At 43.8% G+C, this 26,041-nt stretch overlaps 1 protein-coding gene across 3 annotated transcripts in view; it reads right to left on the reverse strand.

Moving 5' to 3' along the window:
* The window catches only part of PIGU (phosphatidylinositol glycan anchor biosynthesis class U), a 121,405-nt gene that overhangs the window by 10,008 nt on the left and 85,356 nt on the right, over positions 1-26,041 (reverse strand). For all 3 annotated transcript variants that reach the window (XM_021077222.2, XM_021077223.2, NM_001185136.1), the window contains 4 exon segments: positions 21,315-21,469; positions 19,445-19,588; positions 16,141-16,265; positions 10,295-10,437 (listed from right to left, as the gene is read on the reverse strand). In XM_021077222.2, the coding sequence (XP_020932881.1) occupies positions 10,295-10,437; positions 16,141-16,265; positions 19,445-19,588; positions 21,315-21,469 (567 nt within the window).

Genomic DNA, 26,041 nt, shown 5'->3' on the forward strand with positions numbered 1-26,041 from the left:
CACATGGGCGAGTGGGGGAGGCAGAGAGAGAAGCACTTGCAAACTAAGTGCTACGTAGGAAACCAATCAGAGGCTAAGAAAGAGACCATGGGGTGTTCCTGTCATGGTGCAGCGGAAACAAATCTGACTAGGTACCATGAGGTTGTGGGTTCGATCCTTGGCCTCACTCAGTGGGTTAAGGATCCAGTGTTGCTGTGAGCTGTGGTGTAGGTCACAGCTTGGATCTGGCATGGTTATGGTTGTGGCGTAGGCCGGCAGCTACAGCTCTGATTAGATCCCTGGCCTGGGAACCTCCCTATGCCGTGGGTGCAGCCTTAAAAAGAAAAAAAAGAGAAAGAAAGAAAGAGACCATGGGGTGGGGAAACCTCACATAAGGCCTCTCTTAGGTCTCTCTTAGACATTTAACTCCTAAATGTTTCCTACTATGCTCTGCGGCTCCCAAGAGGCCAGAGGGCAGAGATAGTATAACCTTCATGATGAGGAGTGACTGTCCAGCCAGTTTAACGCTCCAGGACAAGGACAGCCTTGATGAGTAAGTGTCCCCTGATACACTCCTTTTGTGATCTGGCAGCAGCAGCAACAAAGCCCAAAGCTGGCAGTCCCAGGAGGCATCTGACCCAACAGAGGTGTCTCTGGCTCAGAGCCACAAAGCTCAGACCAGAGGAGACCAATGACACAGGTGTGCCGGATGCCTGAACAAACTGCCAGCTTATGGGCACCTGGACCACTGCTGGGAGGCCTGGAGGCCTGTCTGAAGGGCAACTTGGCAAAAATATGCCAAAATGTATGATGCCTGGAATTTGTCCTAGAAAATACTGGCATGTGTGTACAAGAGTCTATGGAGGGATATGCAAGGATTTTCCTTTTTTTTTTTTTTTTTTTTTCTTCTTCTTTTTTTGGTCTTTTTAGGGCTGTACCTGCAGCATATGGGAATCCCTGGACTAGCGGTCAAATCAGAGCTGCAGCTGCTGGCCTATGCCACAGCCATAGCAGCACCAGATCCAAGCCTCATTTGCAACCTACATCACAGCTCATGGCAACGCTGGATCCTTTAACCTATTGAGAGAGACCAAACCTGCATCCTCATAGGTTCTAGCCAGGTTCATTATCGCTGAGCCACAACGGGAACTCCAAGGATCTTCCATTTCTAATAGTGAAACAATCGGAAGCAACCCCAATGTCCATCATTGGCCTACCCAGTCATATAAATCATGGGTCATCCCACTGTGGGATGGATAGCACAGAGCCATTAAAAAATGATCTCAAGAGGCAGGATCAAGATGGCAGAGGAGTAAGATGTGGTGCTCACCTTCTCCCACAAACACATCAAAAAAACCCATCTCCATGTAGAACAATTCACACAGAACATCTACTGAATGCTGGCAGAAGACCTTAAACCTCCAAAAAGAGCAAGAAACCCTTCATATAACTGGGTAGAACAAAAAGAAAAAAAGAGAGAGAGAATGAGAAAGGAATCAGGACAGGACCAGCACTTATGAGAGGGAGATGTGAAAGAGAAAAGGAACCCATGCCCTGGGGAGACACCTAACTGATGGGAGATCAGCCAAGATGGAGGGACCTCAAAGCTGCAGAGAAAGTACAACAGCTGGACTGAGGAGGGCAAAGCACAGAGAGAGCTGCAAAGATCATTGGTACCACTGCCCCTGGACACCACAGTCTGAGATGCTCAGCCAGGGGCTGGGCACTGAGACTCAGGCTCCGGAGTTCAGTTCTGGGGAGAGGACTAGGGTTAGTGGTGTGGAAACAGCCTGAGGGAGCTAGGGAGTAGCGTGCCAAGGACTGGGAAGTGGAGCACCACAGCTGAGGGAACCCAGGAGGAGGTCTGGACCTGCAGGAGAAGCAAGGCACCATTGCTGGGGAGAGCAAGAGGAGCAGGGGTGAACTGCCATAGAAATATCTTTCTCTGTGCATGCGTGGACTCTTGGAGGATGGGGCTATGGGTGGTCAGGCGCCTGTTGTACCAACCATGGGTGGCAGCACCTCCTGCACAGGATAAGTGTGATGGGACGCTTCTTTCATGATCTACAGGCAGTGGGGGCAAACCATGACTCCAGAGGTGGGCATGGCCTGCCACTACTAGGTGTCCATGAACAGGCACCACCTGTGGCCCCAGTCACCTCAGAGGTCAGCACAGAGGAGCGCATTGCAACTGAGCACAACCTGTCGTTGCTTTCACTCCCATGGGAATGCACACACCCCATCGCTGCCACTGCCAAATGCTCTGGGTGCTGCCTAAACCTGGCTGAGGCTCACTGCCACTTCTCAGGGCCTTGCAACTAGGAGCGGCCTGTGCCACCTTCCTGTGGGTCCTTGCTACTGTCAAGTGCTCAGCAACCAGACACTGGCTACTAGCCCTGCCCATTGCCTCCATCTCCCTGGAAGCATGCACACACCCTATCAAGGGGATGACAGCCTGCACACACTGAGGAAAGAGAGAGCAAACATCCAAACCCTCACATCAAAAATAAATAGTAAGTCCTCACAAAACATGCAGAGGCGCTCTTGCATATAAATAGCCCTCCAAGACTACAATAGTTAGTTTCCCAAAACTCAAAGAATAAGAAAAATATAAGCAAAATAAAGATACCCAGGAAACATTCCCAGTTAAAAGAACAGAAGAAGTCACCTGAAGGAGCAAAGAGTGAAACAGACCTCTGCAGCCTCATAGACACAGAGTTCAAAAAGGAGATAGTAAAATACTGACGGAATTAAGGGCAAATATGAAGGAAGTAAGAGTGGATATGAACAGTAATACAGACTACTTTAGAAAGGAACTAGAAAATACAAGGAGGAGCCAAGAAAAATTAGAAAATTCATTTGCAGAGAAACAAACTGAGTTAGAGGCACATGAGCAGAATGAATAATTAAGAGGGATGAACTAGTTACTTGGAAGATAGAATGATGGAAATCACCCAATCAGACAGAAAACCAAATGAAAAAAACTGAAAGTAATATAAGAGATCTATGAGATAATATAAAGTGGGCCAATCTATGCATAACAGGGATTCCAGAAGAAGAAGAAAAAGAAAAGGAGATTGAAAATATATTTGAAGAAATTATGGCTGAAAACTTTCCAAATGAAATAGATATCAAGATACAGGAAGCACAAACAAGCCCACACCAAGATATATTACAACAAAAATGGCAAAAGCTAAAGCTAAGAGAGAATTCTAAAGGCTGTAAGAGAAAAACAAAGTGTTAATTATAAGGAAACCCCAAAAGGCTATCAGCTGACTTCTCTACAGAAACATTACAGTACAGAAGAGAGTGGCAAGATATATTCAAAGTTCTAAAAGGGTAAAATGTGCAGCCTAGAATACTCTACCCAGCAAGAATATACTTTAAAATAGAAGGAGAAACAAAGAATTTCTCCAACAAACAAAAACTGAAAGAGTACAGCAATACTAAACCCATTCTAAAAGAAATACTGAAAGGGCTCCTCTAAAAAAAAAAAAAAAAAAAAAAAGTAGGAAGAAATAGGATGGGAGAAATCACAATTGGAAAGTAATCATTTAAATAACCAGTATACAGAACCAAAACAAACAAACAAAAAAACTATTGCAAATGTGATGATAAACACAAGGAATAGCAAAAGGACAAACATGAAGATGTTAAAAAAGGACATTATGTGGGGAAGGAAAGTAAGAAAATCTAGACTCTTTTTCTAGGATGTGTTTGAGCCTATATGACTATTAGGCTAAACCAAGCAGATATAGGAAGGGGTTAATATACCTGAAAAACAGGGCAATCACAAATCAAAACCAAATAATACATTCACAAAATCAAAGAGGACACATGCATAAAATAAAAGGAAATCATCCAACCAAAAAAAGAATGGAACAAAGGAGAAACATAGAATCAAATGGAATACAACATTTAAAATGGCAATAAATACATATTTATCAATAATTACCTTAAATGTCAATGGACTAAATGCTCTAATCAAAAGGCATAAGAGTGGCAACTGGATTAAAAAACAAGAGACTACAATAAGTTGCCTATAAGAGACTTACCTTAGGGCAAAGGACACATATAAATTGAAAGTGAGAGGATGGCAAAAGATATTTCATGCAAATGGAAAAGACAGGAAAACAGAAGTTGCAATACTCATATCAGACAAAATACATTTTAAAATGAAGGCCGTACAGAAAGAAAAGAAAAACATTATTTAATGATTAAAACAAAACAAAACAAAACAAAACCTGGGATGCTGCAGTGGTGGAACCTGGCATCTGGTAGATGCCAGTGAAATCCTCAGGTGACGTCTGGCCACGTCACGTCTTCCTTGGCTTTCCTTCCACCCACCACTTCTTATTTAAGCAAATCCACACAAGCTGTGTTTTCTATGATACCTGTCTGTGACTTTCCAGAGCTGCAGGTTCCCCTACCCCCTTTACCAGGTGTTAAAACTTTTCTTTTTGTACCAGTGGATCTGGGCCCAAGACACTACCCACACTGGAAGGGAATTTCTATGATAAATGTATAAACTGAAAAAAAAAGACACTATTTAATTATAGAAGGATCAATTCAAGAAGAGGATATTACACTCGTCAATATATACTCCTAATATAGGAGCACCCAAATACATACAACAGACACTGACAGACATAAAAGGAGAAAATGATGGGAATACAATAATAGTAGGAAACTTTAACACCCTACTCACATCAATGGACAAATCCTCTAGACAGAAAATCAGTAAGGCAACAGAGATCCTAAATGACACAATAGAAAAGTTAGACATAATTTATATTTTCAGGACATTACATTCCTCCCCAAAATCAGAATATACATTCTTCACAAGGGAACATGGAATATTCTCAAGGACTGACCACATAGTGGGCCACAAAACTAACTTCAACAAATTTAAGAGTATAGAAATTATTTCAAGTATCTTCTCTGACCACAATGACATGAAACTAGAAATCAACCACAGGAAAAGAAATGAGAAAAAACTGACTACATGGAGACTAAACAACACGCTACTGAAAAAAAAAATCGGTGCTTAGAGGGAAGTTCATAGCAATACAGGCCTTCCTCAAAAAAGAAGAAAAATCTCAAATTGACAACTTAACTCACCACCTAAAAGAATTAGAAAAAGAAGAATGAACAAAACCTAAAGTCAGCAGAAGGAAGGAAATCATAAAGATCAGAGAGGAAATCAGTAAAATAGAGATTCAAAAAACAATAGAAAAAAATCAAGAAAACCAATATCTGGTTCTTTGAAAGGGTAAACAAAATTGACAAGCCTCTGGCCAGATTCACCAAGAGGAGAGAAAGAACTCAAATAAAATAAGAAATGAAAAAGGAGAAATCTCAACTTATACTATAGAAATGCAAAAAAAAAAAAAAAAAAAAAAAAAAAAAGAGAGAGAGAGGATACCATGAACAATTATATGCCAACAAATCTGATAACCTAGAAGAAATGGACAACTTTCTAGACACACACAGCTCACCAAAATTGAATGAAGAAGAAATAGATCAACTGAACAACAGACTGATCACTAGAAATGAAATTGAATATGTAATAAAAACACTGCCTACAAACAAAAGTCCAGGACCAGATGGCTTCACAGGCAAATTCTACCAACATACAAAGAAGACATTATACCCATCATTCTTAAACTTTTAAAATTGTACTCCACAGAGTTCCTGTTGTGGCCCAGCCATTAACAAACCTGACTGGTATCCATGAGGATGCAGGTTCAATCTCTGGCCTTGCTCAGTGGGTTAAGGATCTGGCATTGCTGTGAACTGTGGAGTAGCCCCGCAGCTATAGCTCCAATTCGACCCCTAGACTTGGAACCTCCATATGCTATGGCTGTGGCCCTAAAAAGACAAAAACAAAAACAACAACAAAAAAAACCTCACTCCAAAAAATTGAACACCTAGGAATAAACCTGACCAAGGAGGCAAAAGACTTAGATGCTGAGAACTCTAAAACATTAATCAAGGGAATTAAAAAGTACTCAAAGAAATGTAAAAATACTCCAAGTTCCTGGATTGGAAGAATTCATATCATTCGATGGCCATACTACCCAAAGCAGTCTACAGACTCAATGCAATCCTTATCAAATTACCCATGACATTTTTCACAGAACTAGAACAAACAATCCAAAAATTCATATGGAGTGGGATGGACTGGGAGTTTGGGGTTAATAGATGCAAACTATTGCATCTGTAGTGAATAAGCAATGGAATCCTGCTGTATGGCACAGGGAACTATGCCTCGTCACTTGTGATGGAACATGATGGAGGATAAAGTGAGAAAAAGAATAAATACACATGTGTATGACTGGGTCACTTTGTTACACAGCAGAAATTGACAGAATATTGTAAATCAATTATAATGGAGAAAATAAAAATTTTAAGAATAAAGAAAAAACCAAAACCCCCCAAAATTTATATCAAACCATAAAAGACCCCAAAACACCAAAGCAATCCTGAAACAAAAACCAAGCAGGAGGCGTAACTCTCCCAGACCTCAGACAATATTACAAAGCTATGGTAATCAAGATGGTGTGTACTGATACCAAAAAAGACAGACAGACCAATGGAACAGAATAAAGAACCCAGAAATAAACCCAGACATCTGCGGTCAATTACTCTTCGACAAAGAAGGCAAGAATATAAAATGGAAAAAAGACAATCGCTTCAGCAAGTGGTGCTGGGAAAACTGGAAAGCTGCATATAAATTAATGAAACTAGAACACACACACAACATGCAAAAAAATAAATTCAAAATGGCTTAAAGACTTAAACCTAAGACACCTAGAAAGAGAACTAGAAGAGAATATAGGCAAAACATTCTCTGACATCAGCCATACAAATATTTTCTTAGTTCAGTTTCCCAAAGCAATAGAAATAAAAATAAACAAATAGGACCCAATCAAGCTTAAAAGCTTCTGCACAGCAAAGGAAACCATCAAAAAAAAACCCAAAAAGATAACCTAAGGAATGGAAGAAAATAGTTTCAAATGATGCAACTGACAAGGGTTTAATTTCCAAAATATACAAACAACTCATATAACTCCATAGCAAAAAAAACAAATAACCCAATGGAAAAATGGGCAGAAGAACTGAAGACATTTCTCCAAAGAAGACATATGGATGGTCAACAGGCACGTGAAAAAATGCTCAATATCACTAATTATTAGAGAAATGCAAATCAAAACTACAATGAGGTACCACTTCACATCAGTCAGAATGGCCATCATTAATAAGTCCACAAATAACAAATGCTAGAGAGGGCATTAAAAGGGAACCCTCCTACACTGTTGGTGGGCATGTAAATTGGTACAACTATTATAAAAAACAGTATGGAGTTTCCTCAGAAAACTAAATATAGAACTACCATGTAACCCAGCAATCCCACTCCTGGACATATATCCAGAAAAAACTTTCCTTGAAAAAGATACAGGCACCCCTGTCTCCATTGCAGCACTATTCACAACAGCAAAGACATGGAAACATCCTAAATGTCCATTGACAGATGAATGGATTTAGAAGATATGGTACATATATACACAATAGAATACTACTCAGCCATAAAAAAGAACAAAATAATGCCATTTGCAGCAACATGGTTGGAACTAGAGACTCTCATACTAAATGAGGTAAGTCAGAAAGAGAAAGACAAATACCATATGATATCACTTATATGTGGAATCTAACATATGGCACAAATGAACCTATCTACAGAATGAAACAAATTGGCCGTGGAGAATAGACGTGTGGTTGCCGGGGCGGGGGGGAGTGGGATGGACTGGGAGTTTGGGGTTAGATGCAAACTATTGCATTTGGACTGGATAAGCAATGAGATCTTGCTATATGGCACAGGGAACAGTATTTAATTACTTGTAATAGAACATGATGGAGGATAATGTGAGAAAAAGAATGTATATATATGTATAACTGGGTCACTTTAGTGTACAGCAGAAATTGACTGAACACTCTAAATCAACTATAACAAAAAAATTTTTTTAAACGATCTCAAGAAAAGATCATTAAGAGAACAACAGCAAGTCAAAGAACAGTACTTAGAGTGAGATGTCTCTGTGTTTGCATATGGACTTAGATCTGTCTGTACGTGCAGAGGCTGTCTGCAAAGACACACACCAGACCCATCCTAACAATTGCATCTGCACTAGGGTGGGAAGGGGTGGGACCCAGGCAAATTGTTACTTTTCATTTCATATGCTTTTGTTTTGTTTGACTTCTTTTCCCTGGAAATTATGCATTCATGTATTATTTTGTATGATTAAAAATATATTTCAAAGAGATTAAAAAAAGATAAAGGACAATGGCAAGAGTTCAACCTGGTTTTACCCTATAGCTCAGCCACCAACACTCCCACCCCCACCCCACCCTACTTCTTCCCAAACTGAGTTGCTCCTGCCTTTGATGGCACCTGGCAGCTTGCATACATCCCCCATGCTGTGTTCAGAAACCGTTTTCTCCTCAAGGCAGCCAAAGGGGGAAAAAAATCTGTCATCTGGCAAGTTCCACAGATACTTGGTAATCAATGCAACTGTATTCCTGACCCACACCGGACACTCACAACCTGACAAGCTTCGGACTATTTCAGTGGAGTTCACCAAGCTCCCCAGAGGTGCAGGGCGGGCCCAATGCCTCCCACGCCAGTCATCACTTTCAAAGGAAAAATAAGGGGATTTCAGCAAGACACAAGAGCCAGAACAAACTTTTTCTTGATTTCCTCAAGGTACTAAGCTGCATCCTGTGGAATTCTGTTTGCGTGGACACAGGTAAGAGGTGCTAGCATCTGCCATTAGTGACCTGTGTAAGTGACAGGCAGTACAGAACCTCTGGCCTGGTCCCGCCCAGGCTACAGGGCTCTCCGTTTCCCTTCCTGCTATGCACAAACCAAGATAAATAGCTGGACTGGACATGAATTGTCCAGAAATGTCCATGCAGGAAATACCAGACCCATCACTCACTGCAAGAGCCCTAACTCTCTTCTTCTTTCTCAGAAGCTAACCTTGGAGGCAAGCATCTCCCTAGGAATTATTCACTGGCATCACTGGTCTTTCTGGCGAGCCCTGCTTCCCATCCCATCCATTATGCACAGGAAGTGCCAGGCTGTGCCAATGCAATTGAAATGGTAAATGGTATGACTGATTCTTGTAAGACCTTGGCAGTTAGGCCAGAGCTGACCCTAGGGAACGCAGCATGGTGAACAAGAGGACGTCAGAGAAGTTTGCTAGACCGCCTACAACAGAGTCTCTGCAGAGCTTGTAAAAAATACAAATTCCAGTCAATATCTCTGGGAGTGGATCCTGGAATGGTCCTTTTTTTTTTTTGTCTTTTTGCCATTTCTTGGGCCGCTCCCACGGCATATGGAAGTTTCCAGGCTAGGAGTCTAATCGGAGCTGTAGCTGCCGGCCTATGCCACAGCTACACCACAGCAACCGGGATCTGAGCTGTGTCTGCAACCTACACCACAGCTTACAGCAACGCCAGATCCTTAACCCACCGAGCAAGGCCAGGGATCAAACCTGCAACCCCATGGTTCCTAGTTGGATTCGTTAACCACTGAGCCACAACGGGAACTCCAGGTCATCTTCATTTTTTAACAAGCTCCCCACGGTGATTCTGAGGCTGAGACCCATTGCTCTATGGCTCTGAGAGAGAGGCTTTCCCCCATCAGAGGAGGGTTGGAGATCCTTGTTGGTGCTTCTCGGACCCCCTCAGTCTCCTCTCCTGCCACCGCTGGCTGCAGTGTGTGCTCCAGACTTACTCAACAGCTAGACCCACTATATATCTCATCTCTCTGCCTTTGCTCCTGCTGCTCCAAAGTCTGGAAAGTCTTTCCTCCCCTTTGCCTCCCTCCCCTCCCTCACACGCTGCACTGGTTCTAGCTGTCCCGCACAGCCCAGGCAGTTCCAGAAAGAGGGTGGACTCAGAAACTGGATTGAGCCTTGCCTGAATTTGGTTCTTGGCTCCTCTAATGACCATGGGCAACAGAAGCCTCTGTGAGCTTTGGTTCCCATTCGTAAAATAGGGATAACACTGTCTGGAAGGCTTGCTGTGAGAATTCGACACATCGAGATGCCCAAGAACGTTAGCCAAATTCAGTTTTCCCTGCTGCTCTTACTTCCCTACCTTTTCTATGAGTCCTGGAACTACTTGAGGGGAGGAACTGTCCCTCATTCATGACCAAACGAACCCCCTGTTTTGGCAGAACCCAGGACCCAGGTTGAACGTCGGAGGCTACAAAATAAATCTTTGTCCCAGTGGTGCCTTTGACTCTTACCTGCCCAACGTTGAAGGTCAGTGTGATGGCATAAAAGAAATTGGAGTTGGCACTTCCTGCGTAAATCCAGAGGTGCCACAGGACAGGGAAGAGCAGGGAGCAGGCGATAATGATGCAGGTGAGGACAAAGATGTTTCGCAGGACTGTAAAGACAGAGGTCACAGTTAGCCCATTGCTGACTCTTTGGGACTCCTTCCTTGCAGGGATGGCCCTGCAGGACAGAGAAGTCCAGGAAAAGCCTGATGTAGCTGAAAGGTAGAACCCCTGCCTCCCAACACACACACGTGCACACACACACAAGGAGAGGCACCAGGCTGCCAAGACCCAAACCTCAGACCCTTAGCTCCTCATGCCCAAAGCTGGTGGGATGTCCTAGATTTGGACTCAACCTCACCTTGCTTTTTCTCTCTCCCATTTTTTTTTTTTTTTAAGGGCCACACCCTCTGCGCATGGAGGTTCCCAGGCTAGGGGTTGAATTGAAGCTACAGCTATTGGTCTACACCACTGCCACAGCAACACAGGATCCCAGCCTCATCTGCGACCTACACCACAGCTCATGGCAATGCCGAACCCTTAACCCACTGAGGCCAGGGATCAAACCTGCAACATCATGATTCCTAATCAGATTTGTTTCCACTGTGCCACAACGGGATCTTCTCCGCTGCCTTGCTCTTTAAGTCTCTTTTTGACAACGTCCCTCTCTAGCATCACCCCCACACCAAGAGGGAATGCAGAATCCCACCCGAAGCGCCCCCCTCACCAAGCTCCCAGAGGACCTGGTACAGAGGGTGGTTCGAGGGCAGGCAGGCCGAACTCTGCTGGTGGAGAAGGCAGCCTGACTGTGGGCTGCAGATTTAGCCTCAGAGAGATCTTGGTAAAAATTCCTCCTCTGCCAGCAAGTTTCTGAGTCCCAGCTTCCCCATCTCTAAAATAGGGCTAAAATGCCTACTTTGTGGGAGCATCCCATGAAATAAACAAGATGTGTGGAAAAGCTGGCACAGATATACTGCCGTGTTTTTTATTGGTGCGGTAACCAATCACCACAAACTTAAGTGGCTTAAACAATACAATTTACTATCTTACATTTATTTACTATCTTACATTTCGGGAGGTCAGAAGTCCACAGGCTAAAATCAGGGTACCTGCAGGGTTGCCTTCCCTCTGGTGGCTCTAGGGGAGAATCCGTGACCTTGCCTTTGTAGTGTGTAGAGGCTGCCTACATTCTTGGCCCATGACCCCCTTCCTTTTTCAACCAGCAATGATGGATTAAGTCCTTCTCACATTGTATCACTATGATCTCCTCTTCTGCCTTCCAATTATACTTTAGACCCTCTGACCATGTAAAGTGATGTAGTCACAGGTTCTGGGGATTGTGGGGTGGCCATCTTTGTAGGAGGCATTATTCTGCCTACCACACTGTGCTTTTATTTTCCATTTAATTCAATAGGGGATCTCTGACAGTAGGATTATATGCTATCGTTTCTTTATACTTTATTGCATTTTTAAATAAACTAATAAATATTATTTAAAATTAATTAAAAGAATGCCTTAAAAATTAGCACTTAAAAAAAAAAAAAAACAAAAACACCAAAAACTTAGCACTTAAAAAAGCTCAGGTAAGTTTCCTGGCAGGCACTTAATGATCAGAAGTTCCCTTCCCCTCTCTGATCCTGACCTTCAGGAAATCCCTTCTCCCAAGTCAGAGTTTTGGGACATTTAAGGGATGAACCTTAAGGCCTCTTGTCTCAGTTGTACAGTGACTTGGTTGAAATGCTATCCTGGCGGTTCATGCACTGGAAGGCGGACTGGATTACAGACAAGGTTCTCAATTCTGGTTGTAAAATGAACTCATCTGGGGAGCCCTGCCCAGACTAAGTCAATCAGAGTCGACAGGGGTGGGGCCCAGGCGTCCATACTGGTTTCTAAAAGCTCCCCTGGTGATTCCAATACGCAGCCAAGACTGGGACCCACTGGTGTACAGCTATAGACCCTTACCAAATAAGCAGCCCACACCAGTCTGTAACAGAGACTTCATGGGTCTGTGTCACATTGAGAATCATCAGGACAAGGTAGTTCGGAGTTTTCTTAAAGCTGAATGTTTTCAACTTAACGTTCCCTCTTTATTGAAAAATGATAGGTGTCTTGCTGCTGGCTGCTGTTGTTAAAATGTCCTTCCTTTTATGAAATGGGGATGAATAACTAGTAGTTGACTGTTTTTTGTTTTGTTTTCTTTTTTTGTTTTTGTTTTTGGCTGCATCCACGATATATAGAAGTTCTAGGACCAGATTTCGAACCCACACTACAGCTGCGACCAGAGCCACAGTTGCGACCAGAGCCACAGCAAAGCTGTGCCACCAGGTAACTCCTGACTGTTTTAATTTCTTCAGTAAAACAAAAAGTTGGCAACTTGGTCACCAGGATCTTTTGAAATGTTAGTGGTCCATGAAACCCCAAAATTTGGAAACGCTCGCCTGGAGGACTTGCAAGGTCCTCTTTTCTGATCTGAATTTCCAGGATCCTGGGCTTTCAAAGCTGAGAGGTGAAAGCCCTGACTCAAGCCTGAGACTTCTTGGAAGCCTTGTCCTTGCTCCCAGAAACAGAAGTCTGGGAAAAGGGATGTGTACACTGAGAATTATGCTTGTTATTATTAATAAACATATTTTTAATAAATATTAAATTATATCTTCAAGAAAGGAGAACTCCAACATTGGTGGTCCTTTACATTTCTCAGTGGTTCTTTCTGATCCCCTGGAAATTATTTTGCTGAAAAGAACATACACTATTCCTAAGATGAAACTCCTGTGGCCTGATGGCCCAAGTGGATTTTTGTTCTATTCTTCTAGTCCCTTTGGATTTCAGACTCGGTGACAACAGATGACCAAGAGGTTGAGAGAGGCTCACATGCCGCTCCTGGGTGCAGTCACAAAGAGCTGCAAGGATACATTCCCATGTGCCTGGAGGAACCGTCGTCACCAGCGTCCAGTTGGCTTCTGGCCTGTGGTGACCTTTGCAGGACTGGGGAGCTGCTGCTCACTCTTGCTGGCTGACAGGCCAGAGGATTATAGCTACATGCCAGAGCAGATGGAGCCAGGGACCTGGGGCACAGGACGGCCTGTTCCAGGCACTAGGAGGTATCGGAGATGTAAGAGATGACCCGGGCCTGATGAGACGCAAGGGTTCACCCTTCATCAGCTGTGCTAGGCCAGATGGAATCAGATTCCCCACCACGTTTACTGGGTGACTTTCTCTGATCTCTGGCTCCACTGCTGACAAGCCAAAACTTCAGGCAAGTCATTTTCCTTCCCTGAGTCTCAGGCTTATTCAGAAATAAAATCCCACTTGAAGAATCCAGTCCCATCAGGAGGGGAACAGAGGGGATTTAGGGACTTCAAAGGTCATGGTGGTGATGTTTCTTTTCTTAAACTAGGTTCTGGGTATATAGGACTTTGTTGTGTTATTTTTTATAATTAATGTGTATTTTAAAATCAGTATTCTTTTATCACTATAAAACAGTTAATAAAAACAAAATAAAGCACACACACACACAGACACACAATCCAGCCCTTTGGTAATTGGCTCTTTGAGCTGGACCACTGCAGGCTGGCACGGGCTCTGCCAGCAGGCTGTTCCCTAACACCGCAATTGCGCGTTCGTATGATTCATCCTGGCCCCAAGCCCCACAGAGTCCCAGCGTCTGGGACCTGCACTCAGGGAGGGGCCCACGTGCCTCTTCTCCCCACTGAGCCGGACAGAAAAACAAAACAGTGAATGTGCGAGCAGGCATGTTGGCACTGGAACTAATGTTTAAACTGAATTCTTAACCACATTAGAAGGCTGAATATATTCAACCTAGGCACACAGACTCTGCAGAATCTCCACAGGTCCAGGCTGAATGTAATGACTCACAGCTGCCATGCCCCAAACAGACATCGTGAGCACGAGTACCTTCTGCCACAGGAGCTGCGCCTCGAGAGGTGGCAGCCCAGGCTCTCTGCAGGAACCTTCAGATGAACTAAACTTGCCCAGCCAGCCAGCAACAGCATCTATTAGATCATCCAGGGTTTCAGAAACGCCATCCTTATTTTTTTGTGCCTCACCACCCCAGAGGGCATAAAATAGCTTATTTCAAGTTTTGAAAAATATGTTTATTTCAGTGACTCTGAATGACTGTGGGTACCAAGCCTAAGGCTGGCTTTGATCATAAAACTATGCAGGAGACCCCTCCGCCCTGCAACCCCTGCATAATTATCACTACTATTAATAACTGCAGTGCTATTTACATTTTCTTCTTTCTCAAACTTGAAACGCCCATGAAAGATATTCTCCCCATATGACAGATGAAAAAAACGGGAGGCTCAGAAAGGTTAAATAACTTGCTATAATGGGAAAGCCAGGACTCAGACTCAAGGCAATCTGGCTCCAGACCATGTTCAGCAATAGGAGATGAAAGATATTCCCCGAGGGAGATGCAGCCAAAAACGACTCCATTTGGAGGGGAAAGGGGATCAACATCCCCAAGACCCACCCTGTCACAAACTGGGGTAGGTTCCTATGCCCTGTGACTTGCCATTGGCCACTCTGCCAAGGGGCGCCAGGCGGACTCTGAGGCTGCTGGACTGGATGATTCTTGACTGTGTAATGAGGGTGTCGCAGGCAGAAGATGCCACTTCCTGCTTCCAGTCAAGCTGCCTGGCCACCACCCTACCAGGCATCACCTGCAGGAGCAGCAGGGCTTGGCCTGCCCACTCGCCTGTTTATCTTCACTCAGAGGCCCACTCCTACAGGTAGAGTTCTTTCTAACAGCTGATCAGTTTCACTTCCTGGTTGACACCCAGCAGTCCCAAAACAATAACAAAGACTTGCTTCCTCTGAAGTCTGCCCTGCCTGGGTTCATTCTTGACACCTTGCTGTGCACCCACCTTAGGCAAGGAAAGTTCAACAGTTCCCTTCCCGGTTTAGAGAATCGAGTGGTACTGGGCCACTGGCACTGCCTCTTTACTAGAGAGGTTTCAAAGAGCCAAGCACAAACATGTGCTGAGTTGTTCTGTGTGTCAGGTTTGATCTTGGGTGCTGGAGACACAGAGGTGAGGGAGCCATGAGCCTACCCTTGGGGAGCCCACAAACACTGAAAAGAACTCACACAGGGGGTGAAGAGCCAGACTGAGGGAGACACTAGGAAACACTAGAAAGCATAACTAGATCACCACTAGGCCACCTTTTGAGGAAGGGATGGTTAGAGCTTAAGGGGTCTTCACAGCAGGCAGGAAGTCTAATGTTGCCTGTCTGTCTTCTGTGGATCTTTCGACACACCACTGGGAAATGGTTCAAAGCCAAGGCCTAGTGCCGCACTGTCCAACACAACAGCTACTAGCTGTGTGTGCCTTCTTAAATTGAAGTTAAAAATTCAGTTTCTTAGCATACTGGTGGCTATTCTATGGGACTATCCACAGAAAGCCCAAATGGACAGCACTGGCTGGAGGCTCACAGGTTTGGAATCTGACGCCAGCCCTTCTACCTACCAGTCAAGGAACAAGTGGCTCTACTTTTCTGTACCTCAGTTTCCTCATCTGCAAAATGGGGATACTTTCTTCAGAGTCTGGTGTGAAGATAAAATGAGCCAACGTGTGTAACACTCTTAGAACCACAGTGGCCAGGTATACTGTAAGTGCTCAATAAACGTAGTTATTTTTATTATCATCACTAGTCCACAGCACCAAGGAGGCAGATATTGTACATGGTGTCCCGGCCGATCAGTGCTGCTAGCACAGCAAGTGCCTATTCATTCCTTTTTCCCTGGCCGGGGGACACCAATCTGCCAGCATGGGGTCAGAGGTAGGAGTACTCACATCTGTAGAGGTGGTTCCACACGGGGAAGAAGGCCATGTAGAGGGCCACATCCCCCACGGTCGGGTAGGACTTGAAGATGGAGATGATGGCAATCTGGATGAACATGAAGAAGACAGGGTGTTCCCTGGGGAAGGCGGGGCAGGGCAGACAGAGAGAGGAAGGTCAGTCAGGGACCAGGCCACCCCAGAGACTCCTGACCCCACCCCTCGATTCAAATCCAAAAGTACTCTCTGGGGTCTTCACAGAGGGCTGGCTCTGCTACCCACAAGACACAGGGCCAGGCCAAGTAGCAGAAGCAGAAAACTGCGGGGACCGGAAGATGCCCAGAGGTGGGGAGGAGAGCCCAGCAAACACTGAGAAACAGTCCACAGAGACACTTCCCATCAACCCCTCCCCCACCGCTCTGAGCCTTCCCCCAGGAGCTGTGGAGGAAGAAAACAAATGAAGTCAGCGTCCTTTATTACTGGGCTTAAATGACTGCTTGTCAGCGTAAAGAGGCAGCCGCCCTTGCCAGAGGCCCCTCTGACATTGGACCCAGGGCAGGAAGTGCCTCCTTGCTGAGGCTTTTCTCTCTGACAACATGGTCAGTGGGGTCCAGAGACCTTTAGCTATGATGAGCTCCTTTCCTGAAAGAGAACTGAGAGCTGCATGCAGCTTTTCGCTCTTAAGGGCTGGAAATGGAGTTCTTGCGTCCTTAATCTAGTAAGACTGGCTGCCATTTCCTAAACCCTCACTCTAAGTCTTATGCGAGGTCCTTTTCTTGCATCAATGCATGTGATCCTGACTACACTGCAACTGCACCTCGAGGTAGGCAATGCCGTCACTGCATTTTGCAGATGAGGAACTCAGGTTCAGAGAAGGTAAGCAGGTTCGTAAGTGGTGGAGTTATTTGTCTCCAGAACTGCTCAGCACCACCAATGCTGCTCTCCTGAGTGCCAGAACGACCACAGCTCTGATCAGAGAGGGTGAGACAGAACCCAATTTCTGGTGCTCCTCCTCTGAGAGCTGACCAAGGGCTGAAGGGAAGCCAACAGGAAGGCTTACACCTTCCTTAGTACCATCTAAACAACATGCACATGCCCTACTTCTGCCCAGTAATCTGGATGCCTAGCTCACGCAGCTTTTCCTCAGAGTAATGGCATTCTTGTCTGGCAGGGCAAAGGTCAGGGTGACTCAATGGGTGTAAATCTAAGATGTGGAGACAAATGTGTACACACCCAAATACTCTACAGCAAATGACTCTGAAACTCAGAGTGACAAAGTCACACAGACCTGTATCCTCTAGGAAGGGTCCAGCTATCTCAGTGAGCATCTTCGGAAGGATAATCCAGACCACTGGTTTTGGGCTTTTTAGGGAGCTGGTAACAGCTGCAACATTCCTATGAAGAGGCTAGTGACCACGTAGTGCCCCCAAAACGTGGAGACCCGAACCCCGTGCAACACCACCTGGGGAAAGGTGACCTGAAGGTCCGGGCCTCACAAAGCTGGCACTCCAGGGGCTGGAGAGTGAATGGAACTTCCTAACCAGGCACAGGAGGTCAGCCATGGGGGAAGTCAGGTATCTTCAACTTTTCTTTATTTTTTTTTATAGCTGCACTTGCAGCATATGGAAGTTCCCAGGCCAGGGACTGAATCTGAGCTGCAGCTGTGGCAATGCTGGATCCTTTAATCTACTGTGGTGGGCTGGGAACCGAACCCACACCTCTGAAGTGACCCCAGCCACTGTAGTCAGATTCTTAACCCACTGAGTCACGCTGGGAACTCCTAGCTTCACCTCTTCTGTCCCCACAACTCTGAGGCCCTGGCCGTGTGTGTGTGTGAGTGTGTGTGTGAGTGTCTGTGTACATCACAAGATGGTGGTGCTACTGTCTACCCAGGAGCTATCTGTGGCCTTATACATGCCAACAATAGAAACTGCTGGAAAGCTGGCTACACAGAGGGAGGAAAGATGCTCCAAGCTCCCGGCTTCTCTCAGCCAAGTGGCCAGGCCTGACCAGAACAAGGGCAGGAAATGTGGACCACAGACAGCTGGAGAGCTTGGCGGGGTAAGGCTGCCAGAATTCAGGAGCCTGCCAGGCCAAGAAGGAATGGTTTTCTGTCAGATGCCAGGCCAAGGCTATGTCACAGGAAGGAAACATCAGCTCTGGGCTTTTAGGGAATGGGAACCATGTGCATTGGTTCTCTGGCCATGGAGAAGAGGGAAGGTTGGAGCAGAGAACTTAAACTCCTGAAATCTAAATCACACTCTTCCAGCTTCCCTCATCTAGGTATATCCATGCCTACTGGTGTCTGTTTCCCCTCCTCCGAAACTAGGATTATGTAACCATTTCTGGGAGCTACTGTAAGTGGTATCTCTCGGGAGTCTGGCATGTGTAGGGCACTGAGCATAAGTTCTGGAGCCAAACAAACCTGGGTCTGAATCCCAGCTTCACTGCTTACTGGCATGTGACTCTGGGAAAATCATCCCATCTTTCTGAATGGCAATTCCTTCAATTATAAAATGGAAGTGATAATAATGCCTACCAGTAAGAGTTGCTGGAAGGGTTAGGCATGACTGTATTTCAAAAAGCCTAGACAGGAGTTCCTACAGTTGCTCAGCAGTAACAAACCTGACTAGTATCCATGAGGACGCAGGTTTGATCCCTGGCTTCGCTCAGTGGGTTAAGGATCTGGTGTTGCCGTGAGCTGTGGTATTGGTCGCAGACGTGGTTTGGATCCCACATTGCTGTGGCTGTGGTGAAGGCCAGCAGCTGCAGCTCCAGTTTGACCCCTAGCCTGGGAACTTCCACATGCTGCTGGTACGGCCCTAAAATGATTAAAAAAAATCCTAGATGTTAGCTCCGTTATGCTAGAGAAGAGAGCTCATAGGTAACTCCTTTGAGGGAAACTGATCAAAAGATTAAACATAGTTGCAGGTGGCCAGCTTCCCAACTAACACGTCCTGAGACCCTTTGGGCAAACTGTTACCAGGATGCTGATGGAGGACACCCAACAGGATCCACTTTTTCTAAGGATTCCTCCTCCTCCCCAAGCCCCACCTTTATCTAAAACGACTGGGCTCAGCAATAACATGGGTTCAAGGATCCCAAAGTGAAGCCAGGGGAAATATCAGGGCTCTGGAGCAACATCTCTGCAGCCTGCCCTCATGTGTGGCTCTACTGCTGGGTACAGCCATTGAAGCGACTGAAGACTGACTGGGCTCCCTGGGCAAAAATAAAACCTGATAGCAGATGTTTTGAAGGGTACCTGCAAAGCTACAAATGGCTCTGTGGACAAAAAAAAGCAGCAGGTCCAACCACTTACTTCAGCTTTATGGCTAAGGGGATGGTGTAGAAGAAGACGTTGATCTGAAACACACATACAAAGAAGAGGCTGAAGTGCTCAAACATCTCTGCAAAGAAGTACCAGAAGAGACCAATGTTTGGAGTGAGATCTGGAACAGAAAGTCTGGAATGAAGAAAACAAAGGCAGAGAAAAATGAGAACAAAATTATAAACAATCTGCTTTGACCTGGTTTTCTCCTGAAGGCTTTGGTCACTGCTGGGCAGTCAAGGACAACTTTGTCTCCACAGAAATCAGGATGTGAGGGGCTCTGCAGGCACCCCAGGCCCAGGTAATTAAAAAAATAATGGGCAGAGGCACAGAGAATAATAACCCATAAAAAAATATTACCTGAGCCAAACTCTGGCATGCATCAGAGATCTGAAACAAGGCAGGAATTCATGCCAGAAATCAAAACACCAGTCCCTCTTTTACTGTCCAGGATATGTATTTGTTCAAAGTCAGGAGGTACCCACACTGGAGCAAGAGAGGAATGGGTCTAAAACCAACAATGCCTATTTGGGGCATTCCAAAAACCTGTGTAGAAGACAAGCTCAGAGATCCTGTTCTCCCCATTCGTGCTCCACATGCCCACAAGCTGCAGCCAGAAGACTGAGTGCCTGACACTCTGCAGTGAGCCTTCCAGGGGCCTGAGGAACCACTGCCAGGTCCTGGCTAGGATCCCAGACCTTGTTTGGGAAATAAGGATTTATCTGGAAAACTTTTGGTCTGGTTATATCAGATAAAGATAGGCTGCAATTTCGGCTCTTCTACAAATTTTACATTATATTTTTTCTATTTAAAAAAATACAGGGTTGAAACTGATGTCAATTCACAATCTTAAAAGTACAATAAGTGGAGCGCAGAAAGGGAGAGAGAGAGGCAACAGTTCATGGTCAAATTTCACTGACGAAGGCCTCCACCCAGGGCAAGTCTTTGCTTCCTGCTGTAACTACATTTCCTTTTCTGTGAAATTAAGTACAGCACACAATCTGTGGACCAGCAGAAAACTAGGAAAAGCCTTTCATTGGGCATTCTAAACTCTTCTCCAAGGCAGAGCATGAAAAACTGAAGGTTACTGGTCATTGTTAGGCTCAGCCAAAATTTTACACAAATAAGCAGCGCAGACATAGATCCCTTTCCCACTCTGGCTGGTTTAAGTGTCTATCACTCACGGGGCTGTGAGTCCCATGCTTGGGCAGAGACTATCCTGAGAAATGTGGAAATGTCTACAGGATTCATCTTGAAAACCCATTTCTTTCTGTTTTTTGGGGGTTTGTTTGTTTTGGTCATGCCCACGGCATGTGAAGTTTCCAGTCCAGGGATGAAACCCAAGTTGCAGCAGTGACAACAGTAAATCTTTAACTGCTGGGCCACCAGGGAACTCTAAACCACACGGGAATTTCAATTTTCTCTAAAAGTCTGGCATATGGAAGACGGCTTTATTTTAAAACTGTTGGAGATCCTCTTGCAATGGAGATACACATCCATTCCTGTTTGGGATTAAGTCAGAATCTCCCAGTCAGAGGCTGGTAGTTGCTTTGGAAGTTCCCCGAAAGTGTTCCTCAACTGTAAGAGACCAGTGGTTCTCAAAGGGTGTTCCCTGGAACACATCACCTGAAAACTTACTAGAAATGCAAATTCTTGGTCCCTACCCCAGACTTACTTAATCAGAACCTCTGGAGGGAGTCCAGCAAGCTGGGTATTCAAGCCCTGCAGATGATTCTGATGCACGCTAGAGGCTAAGGACCACTGCTCTAGATGCTGCCTGTGCTTGCTCTCCCTCTGATTCCAGATGGAGGTGTGAACACTAAATTAACTTCTAGAGGGTTCTAATGAGGCCGTTACTTACATGAAGCCATAGACTGCAGGGATGAAATCCCAGGAGCTGAGAAGGAAGAAGGAGAGGCAAACGATTACCACTAGGCTTCCCACATACATCATGGCATACTCCCAAGAGAAGATCCAGAACGCTTTGCTCTTCACTTTCACCGGTATGTACTGCCGCTAGGAGAGAAGGCAGAACAGTGTTTTTAAGGATCTCAAGGATAAAGAGCAGTTATCAGATTAAACTTCACGGTTCCTTCTGCAAAACAGAGGCCACAGAAACACTGAAAATCAAAGGATTGAAAAGATATGCTAGGTAAACACTAACCAAAAGAAAATTAGTTTAGGTATTATTACCAGATAAAATAGACTTTAATGTAAAAAGTACTGCAGAGATAAAGATGTTCCATCATGAAAAAAGGTTCATTAGAAGGATATAATGGTTCTCAAATTGTGTGTACCTAATAACATGGTCTCAAATATAGGAAATAAACATGGACAGAGCTACAAAGGAAAATTACACAAACCCATCATCAGTGGATAATTGGTGGATCAGACAAAAATCAGAATCAAGTAGAAATATGAAGAGCATGCTTCATGAATTTGTTCACATAAGATCTTAAAGAACAATTATACTTATAGAAAACAGTGCACCTGGTGAACTCACATTCATTTAAAAGCATTGGGAGGGGGGGCATTTATAAAAACTGACCACATACCTAAATCAGGCCACCAAGCAATATCAGCAAACTTTAAGGAATCTGTATCATAAAGATCCCTTTCACTGACCACAATATAATTTGTCGAGATCATTAATAAAAAGATAACCTAAAAATACATTAGGAAAATTTTAAGCATTTTTGTGAATAACTCAGGAGTCAACAAAGAAATAATAGAAAGCTTTGATACTAGAAATTAGTGGTTATGAAAACACCTTATATCACCATTCAAATGTAATATAGATAAAACAGCACTCTGAAGGAAAAATACAACTTTATAAACTTCTATTTGAATAGAAGGCTGAAAATAAATAAACACCTTTTTTTTTTTTTTATAAACACCCATTTTAAGACATGAGAAAAAGAACAGAATAAACTTCAAAAGAAGGAAGGAAATGATAAAGGTAAGAGTAGAATTTGTGGGAACAGAAAACGAAGTTACAACATAGGCTTATCTCATTTTATTACGCTGTGCTTTACTGCACTTCACACAGGTTGTGCTTTTTTTACAATCTGAAAGTTTGTAACAACCCTATTGGTGACAACTTTCCAACAGCATTTGATCACTTTGTGTCTCTGTGTCACATTTTGGTAACTCTTGCAATATTTCAAACTTTTTCATTGTTATTATGTTTGTTACGGTGATCTGTGATCAGTGATCTTTGATGTTACTATTGAAACTGTCTTGGTAAACCATGAACCACAATCATACAAGATGGCAAACTTTAATAAATGTGTTCTGACTAGACTGACTAGCTATATTCCCCATCTCTCTCCTCCTTAGCACCCCCTTATTTCCTGAGACTTAATATTGAAATAAGGCAATTAATACCACGACACAGCCTCTGAGTATTCAAGTCAAAGGAAGTGTTGCATGTATCTCACTCTAAATCAAAAGCTAAAAATGACTGAGTTTGGTAAGGAAGGTACATTGAAAGCTGAAATAGGCTGAAAGCCAGGCCTCTTTCACCAAACAGCCAGGTTGTGAATGCAAAGGTAAAGTTTAAAGTTCTTTTTTTCTTTTTAGGGCTGCACCTGTGGCATATGGAAGTTCCCAGGCTAAGGGTCAAATTGGAGCTGCAGCTGCCAGCCTAGGACATAGCAATAGCAACGTGGGATCTGAACCTTGTCTGCAACCTCTACTGCAGCTCACCGCAATGCCAGATCCTCAACCCACTGAACAAAGTCAGGGATTGAACCTGCATCTTCATGGATATTAGTCAGGTTCTTAACCCACTGAGCCACGACAGGAACTCCTAAAGTTCTTGTACAAAATTACAAATGGTATTCCAGTGAACACATGAATGATAAGAAAGCAAACAGCCTCATCACTGATATGGAAATAGTGTGGAGAGGAGATCAAACCAGTCACAACATTCCCTTTAGCCAAAGCCCCATTCAGGAAAAGGCACAACTCTTTTCAATACCGTGAAGGCTGAGAGAGGTGAGGGAGCAGCAGAAGAAAAGTATGAAGCTAGCAGAGGCTGATTCATGAGGTTTAAGCAGAGACGCCATCTCCATAACATAAAAGTTCATGGTGAAGCAGCAAGTGCTAATGTAGGAGCTACAACAAGTTATCCAAAAGATCTAACTAAGATAATTAATGAAGGTGACTACACTAAACCACAGATTTTCAATGTACATGAAACAGCCTTCTACTGGGAAAAGATGCCATATAGGACTTTCATAGCTATAGAGGACAAATCAATGTCTAGCTTCAAAGCTTCAAAAAACAGGCTGACTCTCTTGTTAGGGGTTAACACAGCTGGTGACTTTAATTTGAAGCCACTGCTCACCTATCACTCCCAAAATCCTAGGGCCCTTAGGAATTATGCTAAATTGACTCTGCAATGTTCTATAAATGGAAAAACAAAGCACATCTGTTTACAACATGGTTTACTGAATATTTCTCTGAGCAGTAGGCCCAGTGTTGAGACATATTGCTCAAAAAAAAGTTCTTTCCAAAATATTATTGCTCACTTTGTGATGGAACATGATGGAGGATAATGTGAAAAAAAAAGGACGTATATAAATGTATAACTGGGCCACTTTGCTGTATAGCAGAAATTGACAGAACATTATAAATTAACTATAAAATTTTTTAAAAATATTACTGCTTATTGACAATACAAGAGCTCTGACGGAGATGCACAATGAGATTAAGGTCGTTTTCATGTTCGCAAGCACAACATCCATTTTGCATCCCATGGATCAAGGAGTCGTTTCAACTTTCAGGTCTTATTATTTACAAAACACATTTTGGGAGTTCTCCCGTGGCTCCGCAGATTAAGGATCTGGCATTGTCACTGCAGTGGCTTGGGTCACTGCTGTGATGAGGGTTTAATCCCTGGCCTGGGAACTTCCACATGCCACAGGTGTGGTTGAAAAAGAAAAAAAAGAAATACATTTTGTAAGCCTACAGCTGCCATAGATAATGATTTCTATGGATCTGGGCAAAGTGAATTGAAAACCTTCAGGAAAGGATTCACCATTCTAAATGCCATGAAGAACATTTGTGATTCATGAGAAGAGGTTCAAGTATCATCATTAAGAGGAGTTTGGAAGAAGTTGATTCCAAACTTTATGGATGATTTTGAGGGGTTCAAGAACTTCACTGGAAGAAGGAACTGCAGATATTGTAGATACAGCAAGAGGACTCAAATTAGAAGTGAAGCAATCTCATGACAAAACTTGAATAGATGAGCAGTTGTTTCTTATGGATGAGCAAAGAAAGTAGGCTGGTTTTTGTTTTTCCCTTTCTTTTTTTCTTTTATGGCCACCCTATGGCATATGGAGTTCCTGGGCCAGGAATCAGATCCAAGCTGCAGTTGCAACTTATGCTGCGGATGCGGCAATTCTGGATCCTTTAACACACTGTGCTGAGTGGAGGATTGAACCTGTGTCCTGGCGCTGCATAGACACTGCCAATCCCTTTGAGCCACAGCAGGAACTCCAAAAATGGTTTCTTGAGATGGAATCTACTCCTAAGGAAGATGCTGTGAAGACTGTTGAAATAACAATGAAGGATTTAGAATACTACATAAACTTAGTTGATAAAGCAGTGGCAAGGTTTGAGAGGACTGGCTTCAGTTTTGAAGGAAGTTCTACTACTGATGGTAAAATCTACTGATGGTAAAATCTATCGAATAGCATTGCATAATAAAGAGTAATAGTTTGTAAAAGTGGGAATCAATTGATGTCTGTTGGCAAATTTCATTATTGACTCATCTTAAGAAATTGCCAAAGCCACCTCAAACTTGAGCAACCACCACTCTGATTGGTCAGCAGCCATCAACACTGAGGCAAGATCCTCCACCAGCAAAAAGAGAAGGCTCAGGTGATGGTTAGCGGTTTTTATTTTTTTATTTTTTTTTTCTTTTTTGGCCACACCCATGGCATAAGGAAGTTCCTGGGCCAGGGTTCAAATTCAAGCAGGAGCTGTGAACTAAGCCACAGCTGTGGCAATACCAGATCCTTAACCCACGACAGGCCAGGATTGAACCAGGGCCTCCAAAGAGAAAGTCGGATCTTTAACTCATTGCACCATAGCGGGAACTCCTGTTAGCATTTTTTAGCAATAAAGTATTTTTAATTAAGATATGTAAATTCTTTAGACATAACGTTGTTGCACTTCTAATAGACAATAGTACAGTGTAAACATAACTTTTCCATGCACTGGGAAGCCAAAAAATTTGTGTGACTTGCTATATTGTAATATTTGCTTTATTGCAGTGGTCTGAAACTGAACCTGAAGTATCTAAGGAATCAAGAAGCCAAAAATCAGCTCCTAGAAATGACAAATGAGACTGATGAGTCTCTGATAAGATAGGTCGAGGAAAAGGGAAGACAAATAAACAATATTAGGAATATAAAAGGAGACCTAACTATGGCTGTGTTAGGGTTAATAAATATAAAAAAGTATGCAACATGTTTAAAAACTGAGGCAAGCAGTGGAAACAAACCTGACTGCTATCCATGAGGACGTAGGTTCAATCCCTGGTCTTGCTCAGTGGGTTAGGGAATCTGGCATTGC

Source organism: Sus scrofa, chromosome 17 (genome assembly GCF_054392235.1).
Source record: "Sus scrofa isolate SSC_HxYL_T2T_F1_AM1 chromosome 17, Sscrofa_HxYL_maternal_Yorkshire_Landrace_v2.0, whole genome shotgun sequence".
NCBI lineage: Eukaryota > Metazoa > Chordata > Mammalia > Artiodactyla > Suidae > Sus > Sus scrofa.